Below are 21,943 nucleotides of genomic sequence, written 5' to 3' on the forward strand. Positions count from 1 at the left end.
GTCAAATGTGTAAGTGTTTTTGAAACTACGTGCCTCAGTTCTTTACTTCAAGGGTAGCAAGTCCAGTAATATCAGGATTCTTGAGCTGCTCAAGCTGCTTCTTCCCTCTCCTCAACAAGTACTCTATGTGTACAAAGTTCCTACGGTCAACACTCCTTGCGTTGTCATGGAACTCTGCCGAGACAATAGACTCGATCCTGCGGCGCTCTTCAGGGGCCTTAAGGCGTGCTGTCCGAAGGAATCCCCTGTACAGCGCCAAAACCTGCTTCTGAATACCAGACAGCTTTGGACGGGAGGCCATATCATCCTTGTAAAGCAATCATCAGAGCCTGATACAAATGTAACTACCAAATGAGTTATTTTCAGACAATAGACATGTTTTTGTGATGGAGGAGATACCATCGTAATTTTTAATGGATCAAGCATGAAGCAATGGTCTTACTCTCCTAGAAAACCAGCTTGGCTGCATCAAAAATAATTGCTGCGTCAAACAAATTATGGCAGCAGTAGATGTACCAAACAAGGAGAGATGTAACAGCCTAATGGGTCATTGATTTTTCTAAAAAGAAAAGGAAAACTACCTACAGTCCCACCTTAATTGGGTACCAAGGACTAATTTCGATCTTGGGGCGATGGAGAAGAATGACTTGATCGAACTATGGATTGATTGATTGGAAAGGGAGGTTAGCACATAACAAACGAATCATAACTAACTAAAATGAGAAGAAATCTTCGGATTTGATTTCACAGCAATGAGAGGAGCCCTAAGAATAGAACGAACTCCTAGGATAATAAATCCAAGCAATCTAGGAATACTGACCAAGAAAATCGGAAAAGGAATAAACCAATCCATAAAGGGAGAAAGAAATCTTCAGATTTGAACACCACTCGACTGCACAAGAACGATGGATGAACAGTGTTGAAGTTACAACAACAGACAGAATAGTGGAAGGTTGAGAATCCAGTGGGTGGAGGACGGAGGGATGCAAGCACAGTGCCCTGGCTATGCCATGTTTTGGGACTTGGGGAGTAGATTTGGACTTCAGAGCAGGCCTTGGGCTTGGTCCCTGATGGCTAGCCTTCATAGTCTCGTATAGCCCATGAGATTTTCAAGTATCAGAATTTCTAATGTTGCTGGACTAGATTTTTTTTTATGCCATCACTCACTTTTTCAACCAGCTGGATCTTTCCAAACAAAAATTTAGCGGTCAGGATGTAATCAGTTGGGACCCATACTTGTATTTCCCATGAAACAATTTAATGCTTTGACATTACTGCGCTTTCCTGAATGTGGGAAAATAGCCTCCGATGATAACAGAGTATCACAATTCACAACATGCAGAGTTGCAGACAAATAAGATGTGGTGCAGTAATTTAGATCTAGTTCCGTATAGATTTGGTTATGTAGGTTATTACAGCTTCACAGGTCATGCAGTAAGTTGTAATTGGTCGATACAGGGAATTGTAAAGCAATAATCTCTTAACTGGTGTCTACCATACTTTCTATTCACTGTTTTAAGTAATAATGTATGCACGTATAGAGCTTAACTAACTGCATATAATTGGACAGTTTTAGAACAATTTTTTTTTTCACCAGGGTCTGCTTTCTGCCACATCTTGAATCTAAAAGAACTAGTTGTGCACATCATGAATTGAGCACCATAAAACTGCATACTTATATTATGTGGTCAAAATGCTTATATAGTCAATATCTATGATACATGGTTTTTTTATGATGGCGCCAACTCTGGAAGTCAGACAAGCCTGGATGCTTCGTTGTAATCTTTCACCCATGCGTCGAAGATGAAGCCATTGCTGGTCAATTCAAAATAATGGCACGCATATCAATTATCAAGTGAGCAGAACTTTGATAAACATGATAGCATGAACCACAAAGACGTTGCCCATTATCACAGTTTCATAGTCATAGAGCCCTTTCATATCCATGTAAGCACCACAAGAACTATGGCTGATAATGCAGGGGCTCTTACGGGGAAGTTTTCAACAGACAGTTTTTTGACACTTAGAGTACAATAAGCTTAATACAAAAGGATTTGCGTGTGTAGAAGTTTTTGTTTGCCTAGAGAAAATAATACACCGTGAATCTACGATGGTATTTTTTTTTGGCAGCACTTACCCTAATATAGTAGGATAGGACTAGAAATGGTCTAAAGTATAGCAAGGCGTCACTTGGGAAAGAAAAAAAGACTACTCATGTTTAGAATGGCCACTGCCAAAGTTTTTTCTTGCCTCTGCGGCAACTACTAACACCAACTTGAGGACTTTAGCAACTGTCCCTTGCTTCCCAGCTCGTTGGTCATGGGTTAGTATCTAATCATGATGATTCTCAGATAAGCTGCAACATGCCAACATCCTACACCCGCATTTCCTACTTCTATGTGCAGAAATGGGCCAGAGATCAAGGCTTGTCACTGGAAGCCTGGAACATAACTGCAACCAGGGGGCGAACCAGTAAAGGACATGGGTATACAAATGCACACCCAATAATTTTTTGCAAAAAGAAAAAAAACGGAAAAAAGAAGAAGTTTGTAGGCACAAAACATGTATACTACACTTAGGGCATGTTTGGATCCATTTGCACTAAAAATTAGCAGCTAAAATGAGTACGATCCAAACAGACCTGCTAATAAACCTGCTAATTATTAGTTGATCGGCTGGTAACTATTAGTTCCATTAGCAGATTTGGCGTTGCTAATAGGTGCTAATTGTTCATATGTATGTACAATTCACTATCCAACCACCTATTAGCAGATTAATCCAAACACCCCCTACTAAAAATTAGCTAGCTAAAAAAAGCAGCTATTAGCTAGCTAATTTTTTGTGCTAATGGATCCAAACAGGCCCTAACTGGATCAGATCAGATCCGAATGCAAATAACTTAAGCTAGGGTCTGGGTGCTCGGTTCCGCACAGCAGGAACGGAAGAGAAGGGGTGGGCGTACCTCTTGGGTGTTGGTCGCCGGTGAAGGGCCGAAGATGGAAACCTGAGCACCTGGCGACTAGCGTAGGGCGGCGGCGTCGTTGGCGGTGGCGGGGTTCGCTCAGCCGTCACCACGCGGGGGAACAATAGGCCGCCGATCATCGGGTCCTAGCCTTCCGACGAACGCCTCTTCCTGGTCTCACAAATGCAGTTTTCGGCCCACGTAAGCTAGAGTTCGGCCCAATCAACCGGTTTCGGCCTAGCCGGAGTTCAGCCCGCGCAAGTGATATTTTCTCTCTGTTTCCCGAACACTTTTTGTGCGCACATTCATTCCAACCGCCGTAAAACTTGTAGCTAAAAAAAGGGCGACCCTCTTGAGGGCTCCGACGTTCCTCAGCTTGGTTCCCCAAATCCTTTCCCCACGCATGCATGTCGCAATGATCCATGCAGGTATAGTGCCATGGCGCGGAGGAGGGTGCAGTGACTGGGGCCCAGATTGATTGCGGACATTCGGGCGCGAGCACGCACGCCCAAGCGCGACGGAGGTGAGGGCAGCTGGATGTCGAGGCCGAACCGCCGCCGGCTTGGGGAGCGAGTGGAGTTCAGGTTCTCCGGCCTCCGCGCCGTCCAGGTGACCCGGAGACTTTTGTTTGTTTCTCTCAATATTACGCGTTGCGAGTTCGGCGATTCGGTGAGGCCGAGCGGTCGTTGGTTCCATTACTAGAGTGTATGCATTGGGAAATTTTTAGTGTTTTTTTTTGGGGGAGGGGGGGGGGGGGGGGGGGGGGGGGGGCAAAGAATCGCAACTCAACATTAAGCGGTTTGAATTCCGGGTTTACAAAAAAAATGTCGTTGATGCTGGGTTACTGCCACGTGATGCGTGATGCGGCGATTTGTCCTCGCGTGATGGATCAGACAATCGATGAATAACCCAACTGAATGACTGAATTTAATCTTAGCATGCATTGCTTGGCAGCGTGACTGTACATACGTGCTCCCTGTAATAGAAAAGAGTTTCCTCCTTGGCGTCGTCATTTTGCAGTTAGATTCAGTAAGAGAAGAAAATGCTAGTCATCTTTTTTTTTAAGTAAAGGCAGGAGCTCTGTTGCTCAATTAAGAAGGAAAAAGATTATAACAACAGATTATAAATCAGGAGATTATTTAATGATCATTTTTTCGCTACCTCGAGATAATTATGCTTTTGTTTTGGATTGTGCAAACCATAGTGAAGGCATCTTAGATGGCTCCACCTCCTCATTATTTGGGGAGGAGTGTGCTTCTGTGCTATTGCTGATTGTAATGAGCATGAAGCTTTAAGCAGCGACTGGGGTCCAGATTGGTTGCAACTTTGGCTGTATAAGGGTCTCTGACATTTATTGCTCGGCAGCTGTACTCATTTTACTCTGGATAGACATGGTGACACGCGTCATAAAACATACAGAGGAAACAATACATGTGCTATTTCATTTGTTCCATGATGGTGAAATAGAAACACCAGTTATGCTTGTGAATTTAGTGGTGATGTTGTGTGATGTCCTGAAGTTCTCGAGTTTATTAGTGTGATTTTGTTTGGCACTTGTTCAATTGTTACCAGTGAGATAAGTTTGTTAATGTTATCGTCTAATTTATTGTTTCTGAACAGGTGCCAGTAGTATCTGACAGGCTGTTACTTTCTATAATCTCAGTGGACACAGGCAAAACAATTGCCAGGTCCAGTAAAGCTGCCGCTCTAAATGGAATCTGTCAATGGCCTGACTCAATCCTGGAATCAATATGGTTTTCTCAAGATGAAGCGTCAAAAGAATATGAGGATTGTCAATGTAGGATTGCTGTTTCCATGGTATAGTGTTGTTGCTATACACATGTTTTGTTTATTACTTGTTTATGGGATTTTTGCCTGTACTATATTGTAGTGTTACTTGCAAAACATTACCTGTTACAGGGATCAACAAAAGGTGCTATTCTCGGGGAAGTTTTTCTAAACCTGACTAACTATCTGAGTTCAGAAGACTCAACTGCAATCTCATTGCCATTGAAGAAATGCAATTCTGGAACAGTTTTACAGGTTGGTTTCAATAGGTGTGCTATTCCACCCCCCCCCCCCCCCCCCCCCCCCCTACAGAATTTCCAAAAGTTTGGTATTTTCATATGATTCACTGGGTTCACCATTCTTTTAGTCTATGTAGTTATGCGTCAAACTAAAGTATTGCCGAATAAGTCAAACTAATTTGATGTTCTCTTGACCTGCATAAATTGTGTTACTTTGCTATTCTCTGAAGTAGTTTCCTATTCTTGTGACCTGGCATCAAAATTAGCTGGATGTTGTATACACACTGGTGGTGATTCGGTTAGGCCATTGCCTTCACTTTGTATTGCAGGAGTGCTTGTGCTTAATTAATAATATACTGTAGCTTATGGTTTGCTACTCCTCGCATGCAACATAGTCTTACTAGCAGTGCACACACTGTAGTGCATCTACGATATAAGTCTGTAACTCTGTATTCCATTTGGTTTGACCAGTTATATCTTGCAAAGAGCTCACAAATCAATTTTTAGTCTTAAATTTTTTGTCTTTGTGAAAAGATCACAGATTGTATGCTTCTCTGTCCAATAAATGAAGATACTAAAGCTTTTGGATTCTGAGATGTTCACGCATCTTACAATTTACACAAAGTTTGTGTTTTCCCATCCAATGAACAAAAATACTAAATACTATGCATTTTGATGTTTCAAGTGGTTGCTGAGACCATTTGTACGAGAGGTCACAACATTTCTCTCATTGGGGTGAGTTGGGTTTAAGTGGTTTTCTAGAGGGGAACCACCTCGGTTTGTCTAGTTTGAGAATCTCTCAGCAGGAGAAATACATTTATTTTAACATATATTTACTTAAACTAATGTCTAATGTTTGTTATGTGCAGCTTAAGATTCAGTGTCTTGGCACAAAGTCTAAATCAAGGTACTTGATGGTTCCTATTGTTGCTTTGGTTATATCTTAGGTCTTAGGTGATCACCTCAGTACAACCTTTTTCTTGGCTTCTCATAGAAGGTTTTTTTTTTTTTGGTTACCTTTTTCCCTATACTTTGGTATGGAACTATGGAATGGACCATCTCCATGTTTTGTCTGCCATAGTCCAAGCAATGATGACATGGACAACAAATCATATGGTTCTAATAACTTGATCACCAGGAATGTTAATTTCTCATCAACAAATCATTTAGGTGGTTTTCATCAAGATGAAGTTGGGATTAGGGTACGATTGCTCAAAACTCTTCCTTTTTTGTTATTAATTACTCCCTACGGTTCACAATACTTGTTTTAGAGATGGGGACGAGAACTAAGAAAGTAGATAAAGTGGAGGGAAGTAGGTTGTCTTGTATGGGGTTTCTTTCCCCTTCTTTTTCTCTCTAATATAAAAGATGTCTAGCTCTCCTGCGTGTTCGATAAAAAAAGAAGGTAGATAAAATGACAATACTACTCTCAATTAGTCTTCCCTAAAGTGTGCATACATGAAGAAATAAGTTAGGTGTTACAATTAAGGAAGGTTATGGGCTTATGGCTGGAAAAAATATGTTGAAGTTACTTAGTTGTAGAACAGGCATTTTGAAGATTGTAAAAGAGGCTAAAACAAGTATTTTGAACTGGAGGGGTATTAAGATTACTGTGCGCAAATATAGATTGTGAAATGTATTTCAGGATACAAGCTTCTCACCATCTCCAAGGAATGATTCTGACGAGGGATTGTACATAGAGAGGCAAGATACTGCTAGTTCTTTTATTGACATATCAGTGTGGGTCGTGGTGATCTGATTTATAGATCTAATGATTCATCTTTCAGTTCTCAAACTCCAGGTCGAAACATGCTGCTGGAGAGTATCGATGAGTCATCCTTAAGTGGTTTTGCTCAATTGTCATCAGGGGCATCTGGTTCATCCAAAGATCTCCTTGGCGCTGCTGAAGAAACAATTGAAGAACTTCTTAGCGAGGCACAAATGTGGGAGAGCCATTCTCAAAAATTGAAAAATGATCTAGAGACATTACAGAAGGAATGTGATGAAAAATCCAAGAAACAGACTGAGATATTGCTGGAACTTTCTGCTTCACAGGCCGAACAAGAGTCATTGAGACAAGAAATTGAAGAATTGAAATTGTCTTTGGAGGTGGCTAATTCACAGCAAACTGTTACTGGAATTCCCAAGTCGGGTGATGCAATAGACGTCCAGCTTGAACTAAAAGATGAGGTACAATTTCTGAGAGAATCAAATGAAAACTTAACAACACAACTGAAGAAGAGTCAAGATGCAAATATAGAGCTTGTTTCTATTCTTCAAGAACTGGAAGAAACAATAGAAGCACAAAGAACAGAAATCTCCAATTTCACTCAAATGAGTAATGCGATTGATCATGAGCTACCCATGAATGCATTGTCGGTTCAAGAAGATGCGGAGTGGGAAAGGAAGATGTCACTAAAAGAAGATGAAATCGTAGCATTGAGGGAGAAATTGGATCATGTACTCAGCATAGAAAATGCAGGTGGTGCTGGTTCTGATGCTATATATCTTGAACTGGAAAAAGAGAATGATTTTTTGAAGGTTCAAATGCAAGATCTGGAGAATGATTGTTCTGAATTAACAGAGGAAAATATGGAGCTTATACAAAAGTTGAAAGAAGTTAGTGGGGTCGAAGGACAGGACTCTTGCATTTCTGATATTCAGGAAATGTTAAATGCGACAGATCTTTCTGGGACTTCAAAATCCAGAGCAAAATACCTAGAAAGAAAATGTGCTGACCTTGAGCTGAGGATGTTGAATTTTCAATCGGAGTCTAGAGAACTAGAAGAGAAGCTCAAAAAAAGCCAAGAGGAGCTAAAAGAGAGAACTCTTGAATTATCTGAGCTCAGAGAGAACCTAAGTAGCTTCCGTGCTACAGAGCTGGAGAGAGAGGAAATCAATATTGCAAGAGGCTACCAGTTAAGAAGTGAAGAACTAGGAGACACTGAATCTGAATTGAATCTGTTGAAGGGTAAATTTCAGCTCAAAGAAAAAGAGATTGAAGGCTTGCAGCATTCTAAACTAGAAATCGAAACCTTTATAGATAATGTACTTGGACAGAAGATACAGGAGCTTGAAATCTGCAAAGTGGAACTAGAGTTGCATATATCAAGGCTGGAAGATGAAAAATTAGAATTATTGGAGTCCATTTCTGGAATGGAGGTTGAGTTGACTAATCTGACAAGTGAGTACGAGTCATGTATAGTGCAAATGGATGATTCTAGAACAATGATCATAGATCTCAAGGATAAAGTAGAATGGCAGCAATCAGAGTTGGAAGTTCAAAAGGTGGAAGTGAAGCAAAAACAACTAGAATTTCAGAAAAGGTTTTCAGAAGTACAGGAGGATTCAGAGGCTCTAAGAAGATTGAATGCTAAACTGCAGGGTAAAGTTGATAATCTCATTGAAGATTGCAATTCTCTTCAAGCATTGGCGGATGATCTAAAGAAGGAAAAGTTGGAATTGCACAGTTGTGCTACACAGCTAGAGCAGGAATTGGAGCACTCGAAAAGAAAGACCACAGATTTTTGCAGAACTGTGGACTTCCTAGAGGTAAAACTTTCTTCGATTCAGAAAGACATATCTTCAAAAGAGCAATCTTTTCTCTTGGAACTGGAGAATATACTTCATGAGCACAAGGAGCATGAAGAAAAGATAAATCATGCACATTTCCTTTTAAACAAGATTGATAAAGAAAAGACTATCGAGGTAGAGAATCTTGAGAGGGAGGTCATGAGCCTTACTGCACAACTATCTTCAACACACGAGGAGAAAGAAAGTTCCATGTTGGATACTATTCGTGAGGCCTCCATCCTTCGAGCAGACAAGGCAAAACTTCAGGCTAATCTTCATGATGTAAATGACCAGTTGAGACATTACGAGTCTCAGTTGGAAGATATACGCAAGGAGTCTAAAAGCAAGATTAAATCCCTCGCTGATTCACTCAATGTGTCGAAACAAAACGAAGAAATGCTGAAAACAGATGCTGAGGATATGAGAAGGCTGATGGAAGCTGCTAAATACAATGAAGAAAATTTAAGAATAACTTCAAATGAGTTAGAACTGAAATATAAATCTAGCGATTATGAGAAACAGCAAATAATGGAAGAAAATTCTGGATTAAAAATTCAAGTTCAGAAAATAGCAGGTGTCCAAGATGAACTTTTGAAAGTGCAAAGTTCCCTTGATGAGGCTAAGTTTGAAAAGGGAAGACTAGAAGAGCTACTTCGGTTGATGTCTGAAGAATGTGATGAGCTAAAGGTGCAAAAGGCCATGTTAACAGACAAAGTCTCACATACGCAGGATACTGCAAATACAATCAATGGAGATAAACAAAGTAAAACATCCATGCAACCAAAGCTGAGCACCATAAAACAGGTGAGTAATTTAGATTTCTTATTCAGTATGCTTTCAGGTACTTCTCTCAATAAAAAACTTCTGTGTGCGCACATGGTGAAACATATGAAACTTTTGTTATGCTAAATAATTAGATTTAAATGTGAAAAGTGAAAAACAACTTGATTACTTTCTCTCAGCTATTTCCTTACTTTTTTTAGGGGAACAATGATCTAGCTACTGACAACGGAGGTTGTTCTCCAGTTAATGAGGAATCAGACCTGCAAGCAAAGATCCAGTCATTGGAGAGCAGACTTGCCAAAGCTCTGGAAGAAAATAGCATGTATAGGACACAGGTGAAGAGGTAATGCAATTCAGCACATACCTTGTCCATCCCTTTCCCAACATTGTACAAGAAATATAATTTACACTCGCCCCTAAGATTTAATATTATATGTATGCATATCCAACGATTGATCAAGTTCCAATGATCTGTTAATAAAACTCCAGCTTGGCAGTCATGTTAAACATTAGTGTCCTGAAACAGTCGGTGTTATAGGTACTTGCAAAAGAGGAAATACTGTTGTAGAGTCTGGACAAATTTTTTTCTATGAATTGGTATAGGCTGTCAATCAGTGTTTGCAATCCAAGTATGCAAAAATCTTCAGAAGTATTCATGACCTGGCTACGGCCTACCTCCTAGTGGATCATATTGTTACTTTTACCCTGTACAGTCCCACTGCAGAGCGGCAATCTGGGAACAGGAATGGTGAGGGGAATAATGATGTCAAAATAGCACAACTGGAATCAGAACTAAAAGACATGCAGGACAGGTTACTGAACATGAGCTTGCAGTATGCGGAAGTAGAGGCCCAACGGGAGGAATTAGTGATGGAGCTTAAAAACGTAAATGCAAACAAAAAAGGGGGACGGTGGTTCTAGCAATTAATGACAGAGCTCAAAACTTGGGTGCCACAGTCATGACCCATGAGGCCCACAGGCCACAGCACAGCGAAGGTACCTAATCCGTGTGTTCATCTCCTGCTTCTTTGAATGCACCCAGTTGCATTTGATTACCTGGGGAAAATAATCGTAAAATTAACATTATCTTCTTTATTACTCCTATACTTGGGTTGAACTGGAGCTGAAGCAAGTTTTTTCTCTGCATGTTTGTTTTTGGAACCAAGGATAGGGGCTCTGTCATTCATATCATGAAGAAGAGAATACACCGTCCACTACATATCCTGGTAGGACATACCGACAGAAAGGTCTCCTCAACACCTCACCTAGGAAGCATTTGTTTTATTGATTGGTTTCAATTTAAGTTCATGAGATAATGAAATTTTATTTCCAAAATACAAACATTCATTTTAGACACCGAACATAAGTATTCTGCTTTACTAGATGAATCACCAATGTTAGGAACAATAAAATCATTAAAAAAATGTGCCCAAAAAAACCCTCTTTCATGTACTCAAAGAATCATTTTGAACCTCCTCTGCTTCCACTATATAGCATCGATCCTTCTAATGGTACATGTAACGAGCTGCTTGTCTAATTGTCAGGAAGCATGTTGTGAAAAATGCCAGAGGCATCCAGATCTTGGAGGCCACCATCGTGAGAATTGAGCAAGGGCACCAAGAGCCACGGGTGTTCTCCAGCCTCGGAGACAAATCGGACAATGACTATTCTCAGAACTTGAGATGCCCTGATCGTCTTGAACTGTCAATACTTTGCGAGACTATGTGGGCTAGAGTGACCAATCATGTTCATATACATACAGATCACCCTGCCTTTTTACACGACGCACAACATAGTTGCTGATAAACTTAGCTCCTCCTGAACTGTGCCTGAAAAAGACTAGATAGTTGGTATTGGCATTATGTGCTAGTTCATCTCACTCAGCAAATAGCTTGTAGGAGACATTTTTGTGTAGGTAACACATGTGATTCGTCTTTGTTTATGCGATCTCATCACGTGCCCAGAGTGCACGCTCCTTTGTGGGGTGCCGCATGATCTGAACTCTTTGGTGTGGTAGCTTTTCATGCGAGGATATTTATCCATCACCTGCAGCGGGCGCCGGGCGGGTCGTTGACTCGGTTGTGTGCGAGCCTGCGAAGTGGACGGGTGGTGACGCCCTCTTGCATTCAGAATCAGGCATACGTATCTCGAGTCTAAATGTCCAGCCTGGACGGATGCCGGCCTGTTGTCTTTTCGATCGCGAGCAATCCATACATATGATATGATGTGATCCCTAATCTTTATCGATTAATTGCAAGATTTTTAACGAGTACAACGATTGTGGACGAAACCGTTTGTTGGGCAGATGCAGAGATTCAGAAAACTGAACCTCGCATGCTCGAGTGCTTTTCTACAAGGCTTATACGATACAATGCCCAAAAACAAAACAAAAATGCAGGACAATAAGATTCTCACCCAATCAAACCAATCACTGTCTGTCAGCTTGCATTGCATTCGTGCAAGTGACAAATTGGCACATCCTAATAATTCTAAAAATTCTGTAACTGGCTGGACTTTTGTCAACCCAAGACGGCAGCCACCACCAAACCTAACACGATCTTGGTACGGAGTGCCGCCTCATTGGCCTCCTCTGATGCCTTATTCTAATATATATTGGATATGGAAGGCCGGCACCCTCAATCGAAAATAAATAAAAAAAGATATGGAAGGTCGGCAGGTGAGGCATCGGCAATGATTCTACAGCGCTCTTTTGCCACCAGGGAGGAGACCTTCTCAATTTCTGGACTGCTGTCCAACGGCAGAATATTATGATTATATATGCAGGCAAATTTGTATGATTTGATACACCTGGGAATAAAGCTTATCTGGACTTTATGATTTCTCCAACTAAGGGGTGTTTAGTTTCTCCTCCTAAACTTTAGTCGTTGTCCTATCAGATATTTAACACATGCATGAAATATTAAATATAGACTAATTACGAAACTAATTGCACAGCTTGCAACTAATTTGCGAGACGAATCTTTTAAGCCTAATTAGTTCATGATTTGACAATGTAGTGCTACAGTAAACATGTGCTAATGACTGATTAATTAGGCTTAATAAATTCGTCTTGTGGAGTATTGACGGATTCTGTAATTTATTTTTTTTATTAGTGTCCGAACACCTCATACAACACTCTCATGTGACACCTCCTAAATTTTTAGTCACGGGATCAAAACACCCCCTAAAGTGGTTGTTGGCTATATTCCCCAACCCAATATGATAAAACCACCACAATACACTTTTTTTTGAAAGAGTAAACCGCCACAATACACACAATTAGAAGATGGCATACTTAAAAGGGTTGATATATATTTTTTGTGTTGTTTCCATCAGTGCTTGCTGCATCTAATATTCAACTTGTTCGCTTGTTGGTTTCAGCCAGCCCAAACCAGTCAGCCAACAGTATTTTTCTTTCCCAACAAACCAGCACCAGCCAGAACAGGCCGATTGCCTCTTGAGTTGTGAACCTTGCTTTGGTCTGCCAAAGTAGGTAGGTACTAGGCAACCATACCGATTCCAGAGCATTTCAAGAACAGGGATGCCATACTGAGGTGGTCATGACCATGGCTTGAACCATGAAAGAAAAATCAGTCATCCCATGCCATAATTTCGAATATACACAATTCAAGAAAAAATTTGCTGTCAGAAAAATGGTGAATGAACGATCACACCACCAGCTAGCCCTATATACTGTGACGGCGAAACTACTCACAAATTTACAAGGTTAATTCAAGTTAGCTGCACCTGCACCGCAATTGAACCATGCATGTACATCAATTATGTCATGAGTCATGACCCTCCGCCTCCGCCGGCCGGCGCGCGCCGCGCCGCCGCGTCTTCTCTCTGTTCGTCTCTTATGGCTTCGATCATCGCGACCACGCGCTGCAGGACGGCCTCCTGGTCGTCGGCCACCGAAGTGGCGTCCATGTCGCGGTCGGCGGCGGCGTAGAGGCTGGCCACGGCGCAGCGGCAGACGGGGCAGGAGTTGCGGACGTCGAGACAGCTGTCGATGCAGGGCGCGTGGTAGAGGTGGCCGCACGCGGGGACGACCCTGACGCCGTCGTCGTCGCTGAAGGGCTCGAGGCAGATGGGGCAGTCCTCGGGCATCAGGCCCTTCTTGGCGGCTCCGGCGGCCGCGGCGTACGGCACCACGGGCGGCAGCGCGGCCGCGGTGGGGCGGAGGAAGAGCGCCACGCCCGGGACGAGGTCGCGCATGACGCGGCGGCGCGCCCCCGCGACGGCCCGCTGCCGCGCGCAGCGGCAGTAGGTGCAGAGGAGGATGAAGCAGAGCAGGATGGAGACGAACACCACGGCCGTGGCCGCGCCCGAGGACAGGTTGAACTCCTGCGCCCGCCCGCCTCCGGAGCCCGAGCCGGAGCCGGACGACGCGGGGCCGACCGCCGGCGTGGCGTGCGCGTCGCCCGGGGCCAGGCGCCTACTCACGCGCGCCGTGGCAGCCATGCCCTGACAGGCTGCTCTGCGTTTGTGGGCGGGCGTCGTGGCGAGGGTATAGTAGGGCAGCGGGAGTTTTGCCCGGGTCGGGTCATGCCGTGCGTCGCATGTTTGTCGCTGAATGCCGGCTTAGCCTCGCGCCTCGCGCGTCGCATGTTTGTGGGCGGGCACATTGCCCGTGCGTTAGTTTGCCACGCCAAATCCTTAGTAAACCTTGGCTCTCTGATAAAGTTCGACGAGTAAAATTGAAGCCACACTTGTGGCAAAATTTAGCAAAAAAATAAATCTATGACGTGTGGAACAGTGTGCTAAAAAAATGTGGTAGCCGTAACTGTAAACTAAACAGATGTCAGAAAAACTATGACATGACTAACTTGAGCACGTTCTAGTAACGAACCAACCAGGCGTGTGCAGCCGTGGCATGTCGTTGTAGGTGTAACTTTGCATGCGAAAGAAAACGGGTGTTTCAACCAGTGGCGTGGCGAGTGGCGACGTACTTTTGGGCTCTCAAATGATGTGCTTTCAAAGTGGTTAGGCCGATGTTAGAAGGTGTTAACCAAAGCTTTGCAGTGTGCCACGGCCACGTGGCCACGGCCGTAGCCCGTAGTTATCCTCCAGCGAACGTAACCTTGGAATTCAGTCGCTGTCACGGCGGGGCCAGGCAACGCAGTCCAGACAGCGGCGCGCCCCGGCCCCGGGGCCCACGCCAAGGAAATGTCACCTTCTATCCATGCCATTGCCATCTCACGAATGGACAAGTGACGTTACACGGCCGCACGAGCTCGTGCTTGATACTTCCGTTTTTTTTTTTTTTTATATATAACATGCTTGATAGCTTCCGTTGGCCGGTTTCGTGCGCTGCGCATTGACAAGCTGACACAGCTCCTCTGCTTCACTGGAGCGTGCCTAGGCGAGCGAATTCCACTAGTCTTTAGTTGTCAGCTCAAATAAGAAACACCTCTGTCTCTCTCTCCTACGTGACGAATTGCGATGCCCCTGTTTAGAACCGATTATTATGCTTCTGATGAAGAAGCCAGTTTTTCTCTCTGCTGCCCATAGCAGCCATTTTTTTCATAAGAATAGCAACTAGCCAACCACTTATGCAGAGGTTATTGCCCCAACGGCGGCCGGCGCCAAAATCGGGGGCCAGGACGAAACGCGCGTCCCCGCCCATCTCCCACGCGGGCGTCTCCCGTCGGGCGTCCGCGCCACCGTCGCCCGCGGTCCCAGGCAGCCACGACGACCTCCTTGTGGAGCTGCGCCTGCTCTTGCGCCGGAGTCTCGGGTTGCCGTCGTCGCCAGTGCCGAGGAGGGCGCACTACACGCCAAGGAGCCGGAGGCGCGCCACCCTCTTCGGCTTTCCCGCCGATTTGGGCGCCGCCGGCTGGTCTGGTGTGCTACAGGCTCTGTTGGCTGCGCCGATGGGCGCGCCCTTTCCAGCAGGAGCACGGTCGCCCTGAGCCTCGCGTCCCCGGGCACCTCGTCCATCACTACCAAGAGCTTCCCGCCCTCGTCTATGACCAAAGAACGGCCTCGAGGTGATCCCTCCACCCGCCGTCCCTGTCCATCCTAGCAATCGCTATGGCTCGTTATGGAGTAGAACGAGAGATAAATCGGAGGAACGAGACCCACTATAACATGTGGGACCGGACCACTTCAACTAAAATCCGGTGGATTCTGGATAGGTTGGTTACGCAACTGGACAACTGGTTTACTAGCTAACTTTAGTAGCGGGTAACCAAACACGCCCTAAGTCAGGACTTATACCGAGAAAAACCAGACTACATTTTTTCCCCAAGACCATATTGTGCCGCTAACGAATATATGAATATGAATCCGTTCGGGCCTTGGATTACCACCAGGACCTAAGTTTTACGCTCACGAATAGCCGAACGAATCAGTAAGCAAAAGTTCTTTTCTTTCAAGTTTCAAGGGAAGCGAATCTGTAAAATCTGTACGCCGACGCAGTGACATCTAGTATGGTACTGTAGAGCTTTCAACGAGAAACTGGAGAAGCATATTTCACATCTTGATAATTCTGTAGCCAGTGCAGGTGTTCTCTATTCTGGTTTGAAGTAGTTTCCATCTATTTTGATTCGCTGAAAGAAAGAAAACAGTCAAAGTTTTGCTGAAACTTAAGTGGAGAAGAAAAACAACATAAGCTTCCCGTGTTCTACTGTTCTGGGTACAAGTAAGTAATAATAATAAGATAAAGAGAACACATCCTGTGCCCTTTCAAAACCTGATTGCAAAATTAGCAATGAAATTCATGCTAAAAATATCTTTGTGACAGAACTAGAGGGAAAATATAAGATTCTGTAGCCTTTTTTTAGGGGAGCCAACTGCAGTTCTGTATCGGTTTGTAAAAAAAAGTATTGAGCAAATCAGCATTAAGAATTTACCTCAGTACAAACTCAGCTTGCTGAACTTTACGCAGGCTTACATTCATATATAGTCCCTGCAGCAATAAACTCATCTTAAGAAACCATTCAGATATGCTATCAAACTTGAAACAGAAGTTTGGGCTAGAATAGACCCGAAATGAAATGAGGGGCTTTTTTTATCAATCATGTCCATGTGTTACATAATTTAAATAAAAAAAAGCTATCCAACATTGGGAAACGAGACAGGAATGCTACATGTATATTTATGTTTTATCTTTTCTAAAACAATTAAAGCTAATCTATTTGATGATGACTATGGCATCCACAATATCTTATGAAACATGTATCAATAAACCATGATGGATTTTTTTTCTCCCGTTGCAAAACATAGAAATATTTACTCCTAAATATCCTCATAACTTTAATTTTCATACTACCCATGCATTATAGTACAGTTAAGTATCTAGTTCCGCGACTTCCTTTGAGGACCTATAAAAATCTTTAATTTTAATTTCTAATTAAAGTCAGCAAGGAGTTAGTTGTCGACGTGTCATCTGTCCGCTAGTGATTACAATGGGAGACCTCTCTTGATTTTCCATGTGACGTGTCAAGGATTGCACTAGTATATGCATACGGCTTGAAGGCACATTTATTTAGACTGGACAACATACTACTCAAGATTTCAGTTGATGGTTTCATTAGTTGGACCATCGGCTAACCAGGTTCTAATAAGATAAGTTTTGTCCTAATCAAATCAAAACCGCATCAACAACTTGTAGAGAATCTTGTTTCTTAGTAATTAGAGAATGGTCAAGGGTTCAAAGGCCCATGATGTTTTATTCTTTGTTTTGACATTTATGGGAAAAAAATATAAGAAATTGGCATGGGAGGCACTTGGAACAAAAAAGAAACCAAAAAAGGCAGATGGGTGACAAGGTTGAGGGGAACATTAAAAAATGCGGATGGACAATGGGGCAAGATGACATGGTACTGGGAACCTTTGTTTCATAGGGAAAGGCGAGGCGTTCAGAGGCCTATGATAGTGCATTTATTCTTTGTTTTTTATATTTATGGAAAAACTTAAGAAATTGGAATGAGAGGTACTCAAAACAGAAAAAAAAACAGAAAAAAGCGGACTGGGTGATGGGGGCAGGCGGAACAGAAAAAAAAAAACAGACAGACAACAGGGTGAGCGGGTGGAACGGAAAAAAAAAACGGACGGTCGATGGACAAAGAAACTGATTGCGCTTTAACATTAGGAAGAGTTTGGCTCTTTCTACTTTCTTGGGGAAAAAATGATTGAAACTCAAGAGTATAACTCAAGAGCTTTCAAAACTGAATCAATTTTCATAGAGAAAACATCAGGAACTTTGGCCTCTTCCTTTTCACTTTCCTCCTAATGTGCCCTTAAGTAGTACAGCTTTTGCTACAATTCTTTATTGAACTCCAATTGATATCAACTAGATTATGAAAAAAACAAGAGTATTGTAGAAAATATGCATAGCATGTTTCCTTACATTGGTTGTATGAATTGTAGCTCCAGTAGTCATGTTAATCTTTTGATCTGGCACAAGCTGAATATCCATCTTCTGCAACACAACTGCAAGTGCCACTATCGCTTCTAGGAGAGCAAATTGATCTCCAACACATTTCCGAGGACCTCCACTGAATGGGATAAACCTGGGAAAAAGATGTAGCAGGAGCATGGCGCAGCTCAGTCACATTTGCCGGTTAACAAAAACTAATCAGATGCTTAATGGAAATATGAAGTGACAGGATAGAAACGATATATCGCAAAGTTGTATTCTGACCTGAAATCTGTGTTTGACTCATTTGGAACAGGTCCCTCTAAATCAAACCTCTCTGGAATGAACTCATCTGCTCTATCCCAGACCTTTGTAGAAGGAACAAACAATTAATTGTAGAATGCAAAAATCTGCTAAGTGCTTGCATAGGCATTGCTACTAATGGATGAAAACACCATATGAGCAGAGCACAGCTCCAGCATAACAAAAGCATAGGCATAGCAAAGCATGCTTCAAATGGTAGCAAAGGATGATAACTACGTAATATAATTATACTTCTAAGTTCAGGCTTTTAGGGCATATATGACAGCAAACTAGTATACTCAATGCAATATAAATAATGTTCATGAAACCATCTTATCATTATATCATGGAAAAGCAGGTTGCATCAAGACCTAACAGATAGACTAATAAACGATAACTTGTAATTTTCTTAGTAAGCCTACAGCAACTTGGAATAAGATCCTCCGTATAATTCACAAAATCAGACATGTATATTCAATATTCCACGATGCAAAGCATTTACTTTAAAGACCTCAAATACTGCCAATTGTGTGTGATTCATATTCAGATGGAGAAGTACCTCTGGGGACCTGTGTATATTGTACACAGATATCATAATATCTTGACCAGCCTTAACCTTATAGTTTCCAGGAAGAACATCATCAACTATTGCACGCCGTAACAGCACCTATCAGTAATTAGTCCATGAGTCACCAAAACCAATTATAAAGTTGCTTGTCACTAGCACAAGAAATGTACAGGAGGGTGTGGATACAGCCGCATAGACTCATTTATACAGCGCATCAAGTACTTCAGCTCCTTTACATCCTCATATTTGGGGAGTCTACCTTGTAGAACACGATCTACTTCATCTTGAGCTCTCCTCAGTGCAGCCGGATCCTTCAGTAGTGTAACACTGAGCAGTCAACATATTAAAGTGACATTTTAAGTAATGCATTATTTGTCACTTTGGTTGATAGATGGTTACTGCAAGGAATATAGCACTACAGGAGTACCTTACTGAGAAGAAAGATTGTCCATGTCAGTACAGAGCCTGTTGTTTCATGACCAGCAACTAACATTGACAAGAGATCATCACGTAATTGTACACTGCTTACCTGGAGAACCCAAAGGCATGTCAACTAAAGCAGTCAAACTTGCAATAAACAACATGCGTGTCGTGTAAAATGGTGAAATGGAGCACTATATGAAACTGCACGCAAACCGAGCATGAGAAGTTTAGCAACAGAAGCACAAAAAGATCTTGCGTTGTCGAACTTCAGCAAAACTTGGCATAGAACATGACTCACAAGGAACAGAATCTTCTCTCTTAGTAGTGAAATGATATGCAAATCTTTTGCGTGTTAGAGGGAAAAAAACAAGAACAGAGATATGATTTTTTATAGAATTTTTCAGTCTTTTGTCATAACTTTTCATAAATCAATGGAAAAGAAAGGACCAAATACTCCTAGCAATCACCTTTACACACAAGCATAATGTGCCGCTTCTAGTAGGTAAAGCCTCATCATCTAAACTTATAGAAAGAAACAGAAGATATAGACTTTAAGTGCACATTCAGAGGGGGGGAAAGGTGATACACTAAAGCTGCACTGTTTTCCATTTAGATGTATGCAGTAATATGTTCTATGCTAAACATATCCTTTTTCCTAAAGATATTTGAAGCTGAATGACACCAGGTTACAAACTGCATGCCCAACCAATAATTGTCCCTCCGGGCAAGGCAACAGAGCTAATAAAGCAACATTTATGAGCTGGGCAAACAAATCCATGGTTTTAAATTTTCATGGACCAGCAGAAGGATAAATCAATAATCAAAGCCATCATCAGGCAAATGTTATGGAGCATCAACAGCAGTAGATGTCAAATTATTTTCATGATTAGCAAGTAGCTTCATATAAGTAGAAATTGTGGAAATTAAAGGTAAAAGAAGCAAAATATTGTAAAAAAATGGAATACGTTAATCACCTCATCTCGGCTAGCAAGTAGGAAGCGTAGAATGCTAGGGTCCCCCTCATTTACATATTCCTCACCCTCAATCTGTTCATTTTCAGCTTCCACTATTTCTTTACACTTCATAATCAGCTCTTCAACAGTGTTTCTTATAATCCTAACTGCATTCTCTGCTTTTATCTGTCTTGGAATTATCTTGCACAAGAAATCAATCTGTGACAAATAAACAAGGATCATATCAAACATCAGTCAGGTGATTTTTCCTTTCGGCCAGTGAACTAGGAAACATAGGTGAGATTAAAAGTTAGAAGAATGAAGTGAAAGATGAGCCAACCTTCCAGTATGGCAAAAGATCTGTAGAACGAAGCTCTGCTTCTTTGAGTGCAGTATAAACAGCATCAATGACAGGACTATCTGTTGTGAGGGAATCAAAATTGTAGTTGAACAATGACAAACCAATCACATCCAATGTCAACTGAGAAAACCTCGCTTCCATATTGACAGGTTCCCCACTCAAAGCATATGGCTCAAGTTTCTCTATTAATCTCTCAGCACATTTACAAAATACCTTTTCCACGATAATGGACAGAAATCTTTTATGCAGGGAAGGCACAACAGCTCTGCGTCTCACCTAAAAAAACATACCAGCTTTGGAGTGAGATTAAGGATTAACTTACAGTCCAATTAAATTTAGCTCCAAACTACAATGGTGCCGCAAATATGCAAGATATAGCTGCAGCAAGAGAAGAGATACAACCCTACTAATTTCTTGCACTACTACTACCATTTATCAAATATATGTCAGCCAGCCCTTTACATTATTGAACATCATGAGGAACTGACTACCCTCTCCGGCGGCTCTCCACAACCACTCCCAATGGCGCAAATTGAAACAACCCGTCTTCAACCTAAACCGTTTATAAATCATGCTGGTTCAACCTGCAGATAAGTTAAACCAAGTAACCTCGTTTCTGCTGGTCTGGTTTGGTTTGGGTGCCGTTTAGCTGGTCAATCCAAACTATGAACAGGTCTACTGACATACAATTGTTCCAGCCCGTTACAGAGCCTTACGACTGTGATAGGCCATTCCATTCGCTAAACAATAACACTAGTGGCAAGAGAGACAGAGAACGCACCGTCCATAGGTCGCCCTCCGCGATGGCAAAGCCGGAGCCGAAGAGGAACTCGGAGACTTCAGCGACTAGTCCCTTAGCGTAGCGCGAGCCGTAGCCGCGCAGCACGTGCCTGGCGACGGCGGGGTCGCTGACGATGACGAAGTCCTGCGGCCCCGCGGCGAGGCGGTACACGGGCCCTTCCTCGCGGAACCACTTGAAGAGCGGCAGGAAGAGCGCGCCGCCGAGGAGGTCCCGCACGTCGTCGAGCTTGGCGGACGCGACGGGGATCCCCGAGTCGTCGCCGCCGCCGCCGCCGCTCCGGCTCCGGCCGACAGCGCGCGAGAGAGACGTGAGCCAGTCGGGGCTCGCCCACGGGGTGGCAGTGGAGGGCTCGTCGCCCCCGCCCCCGCCCCCGCCCGCGCTGCTTCCGCTTCTCGGCGGGGGCAGGCGGACGTGGGCGCGGCGAGAAGGCGGACGTGGCGACCACGGAGACGGCGACGCGGCGACGGAGGCGGAGGCGGAGGCGAAGGCGGTGGCAGGCATCGCCGCGCGCCGGCCGATGCCACCAGAGCAGCTAGGGTATGGCCGTTTGGGATTGGAGTTGCCGGGGTGGGGAGTGACGGAACACGGAAGGAGGGGGAGTGGGGATTGGTGTGAGGGGAGCAGCCGTTGGCCGTTGTAGGGGAAGGGGAATCGGGGATTATGGGATGTGGTGGGGCCCGCGTGGAAGTGGTTAAGGGAGGCAATTGTCATTTGTCACAGAGGGCAGCGCGTGAGTTTTTGAATCCGTTGGATTTTGCGGGTGGATTGGGCCCAATACAATAGCAGGCTTCCTGATCCACGGTGTCACGCAGGCCGTGTTGTC

At 43.3% G+C, this 21,943-nt stretch overlaps 3 protein-coding genes across 12 annotated transcripts; 1 reads left to right on the forward strand and 2 right to left on the reverse strand.

The window, feature by feature from the left end:
• Positions 1-3,268: 3,268 nt before the first annotated feature.
• LOC136541280 (uncharacterized) lies at positions 3,269-11,952 on the forward strand. Of its 10 annotated transcripts, none has more exons than XM_066533117.1 (11): positions 3,271-3,571; positions 4,583-4,780; positions 4,883-5,005; positions 5,859-5,896; positions 6,071-6,191; positions 6,635-6,693; positions 6,777-9,366; positions 9,546-9,688; positions 10,059-10,341; positions 10,512-10,592; positions 10,890-11,952. In XM_066533117.1, exons 1-9 carry the CDS (start codon positions 3,500-3,502, stop codon positions 10,264-10,266), a joined length of 3,552 nt encoding a protein of 1,183 aa, XP_066389214.1. In that variant the 5' UTR covers positions 3,271-3,499; the 3' UTR covers positions 10,267-10,341; positions 10,512-10,592; positions 10,890-11,952. The 10 variants fall into 10 exon arrangements, with proteins under 10 accessions (XP_066389236.1, XP_066389214.1, XP_066389201.1 ...); XM_066533104.1 differs by having other exon boundaries at positions 10,512-10,571; positions 10,890-11,951; XM_066533110.1 differs by having other exon boundaries at positions 10,517-10,592; positions 10,890-11,951.
• An 856-nt stretch (positions 11,953-12,808) lies between these two features.
• Positions 12,809-14,074, reverse strand: LOC136493524 (RING-H2 finger protein ATL39-like). The gene has a single exon (XM_066489627.1). The coding sequence runs from the start codon at positions 13,807-13,809 to the stop codon at positions 13,138-13,140; it is 672 nt and encodes a 223-aa protein (XP_066345724.1). The 5' UTR covers positions 13,810-14,074; the 3' UTR covers positions 12,809-13,137.
• Positions 14,075-15,625: 1,551 nt separating this feature from the next.
• Positions 15,626-21,740, reverse strand: LOC136541331 (carotene epsilon-monooxygenase, chloroplastic-like). The gene is made up of 10 exons (XM_066533170.1): positions 21,100-21,740; positions 20,298-20,594; positions 19,979-20,176; positions 19,009-19,110; positions 18,752-18,892; positions 18,573-18,680; positions 17,996-18,078; positions 17,702-17,864; positions 16,203-16,258; positions 15,626-15,899 (listed from the first exon to the last, which is right to left on the reverse strand). Exons 1-10 carry the CDS (start codon positions 21,619-21,621, stop codon positions 15,887-15,889), a joined length of 1,683 nt encoding a protein of 560 aa, XP_066389267.1. The 5' UTR covers positions 21,622-21,740; the 3' UTR covers positions 15,626-15,886.
• Positions 21,741-21,943: the final 203 nt, after the last annotated feature.

The sequence above is a fragment of the Miscanthus floridulus genome, chromosome 1, assembly GCF_019320115.1.
Source record: "Miscanthus floridulus cultivar M001 chromosome 1, ASM1932011v1, whole genome shotgun sequence".
NCBI classification, from domain to species: Eukaryota; Viridiplantae; Streptophyta; class Magnoliopsida; order Poales; family Poaceae; genus Miscanthus; species Miscanthus floridulus.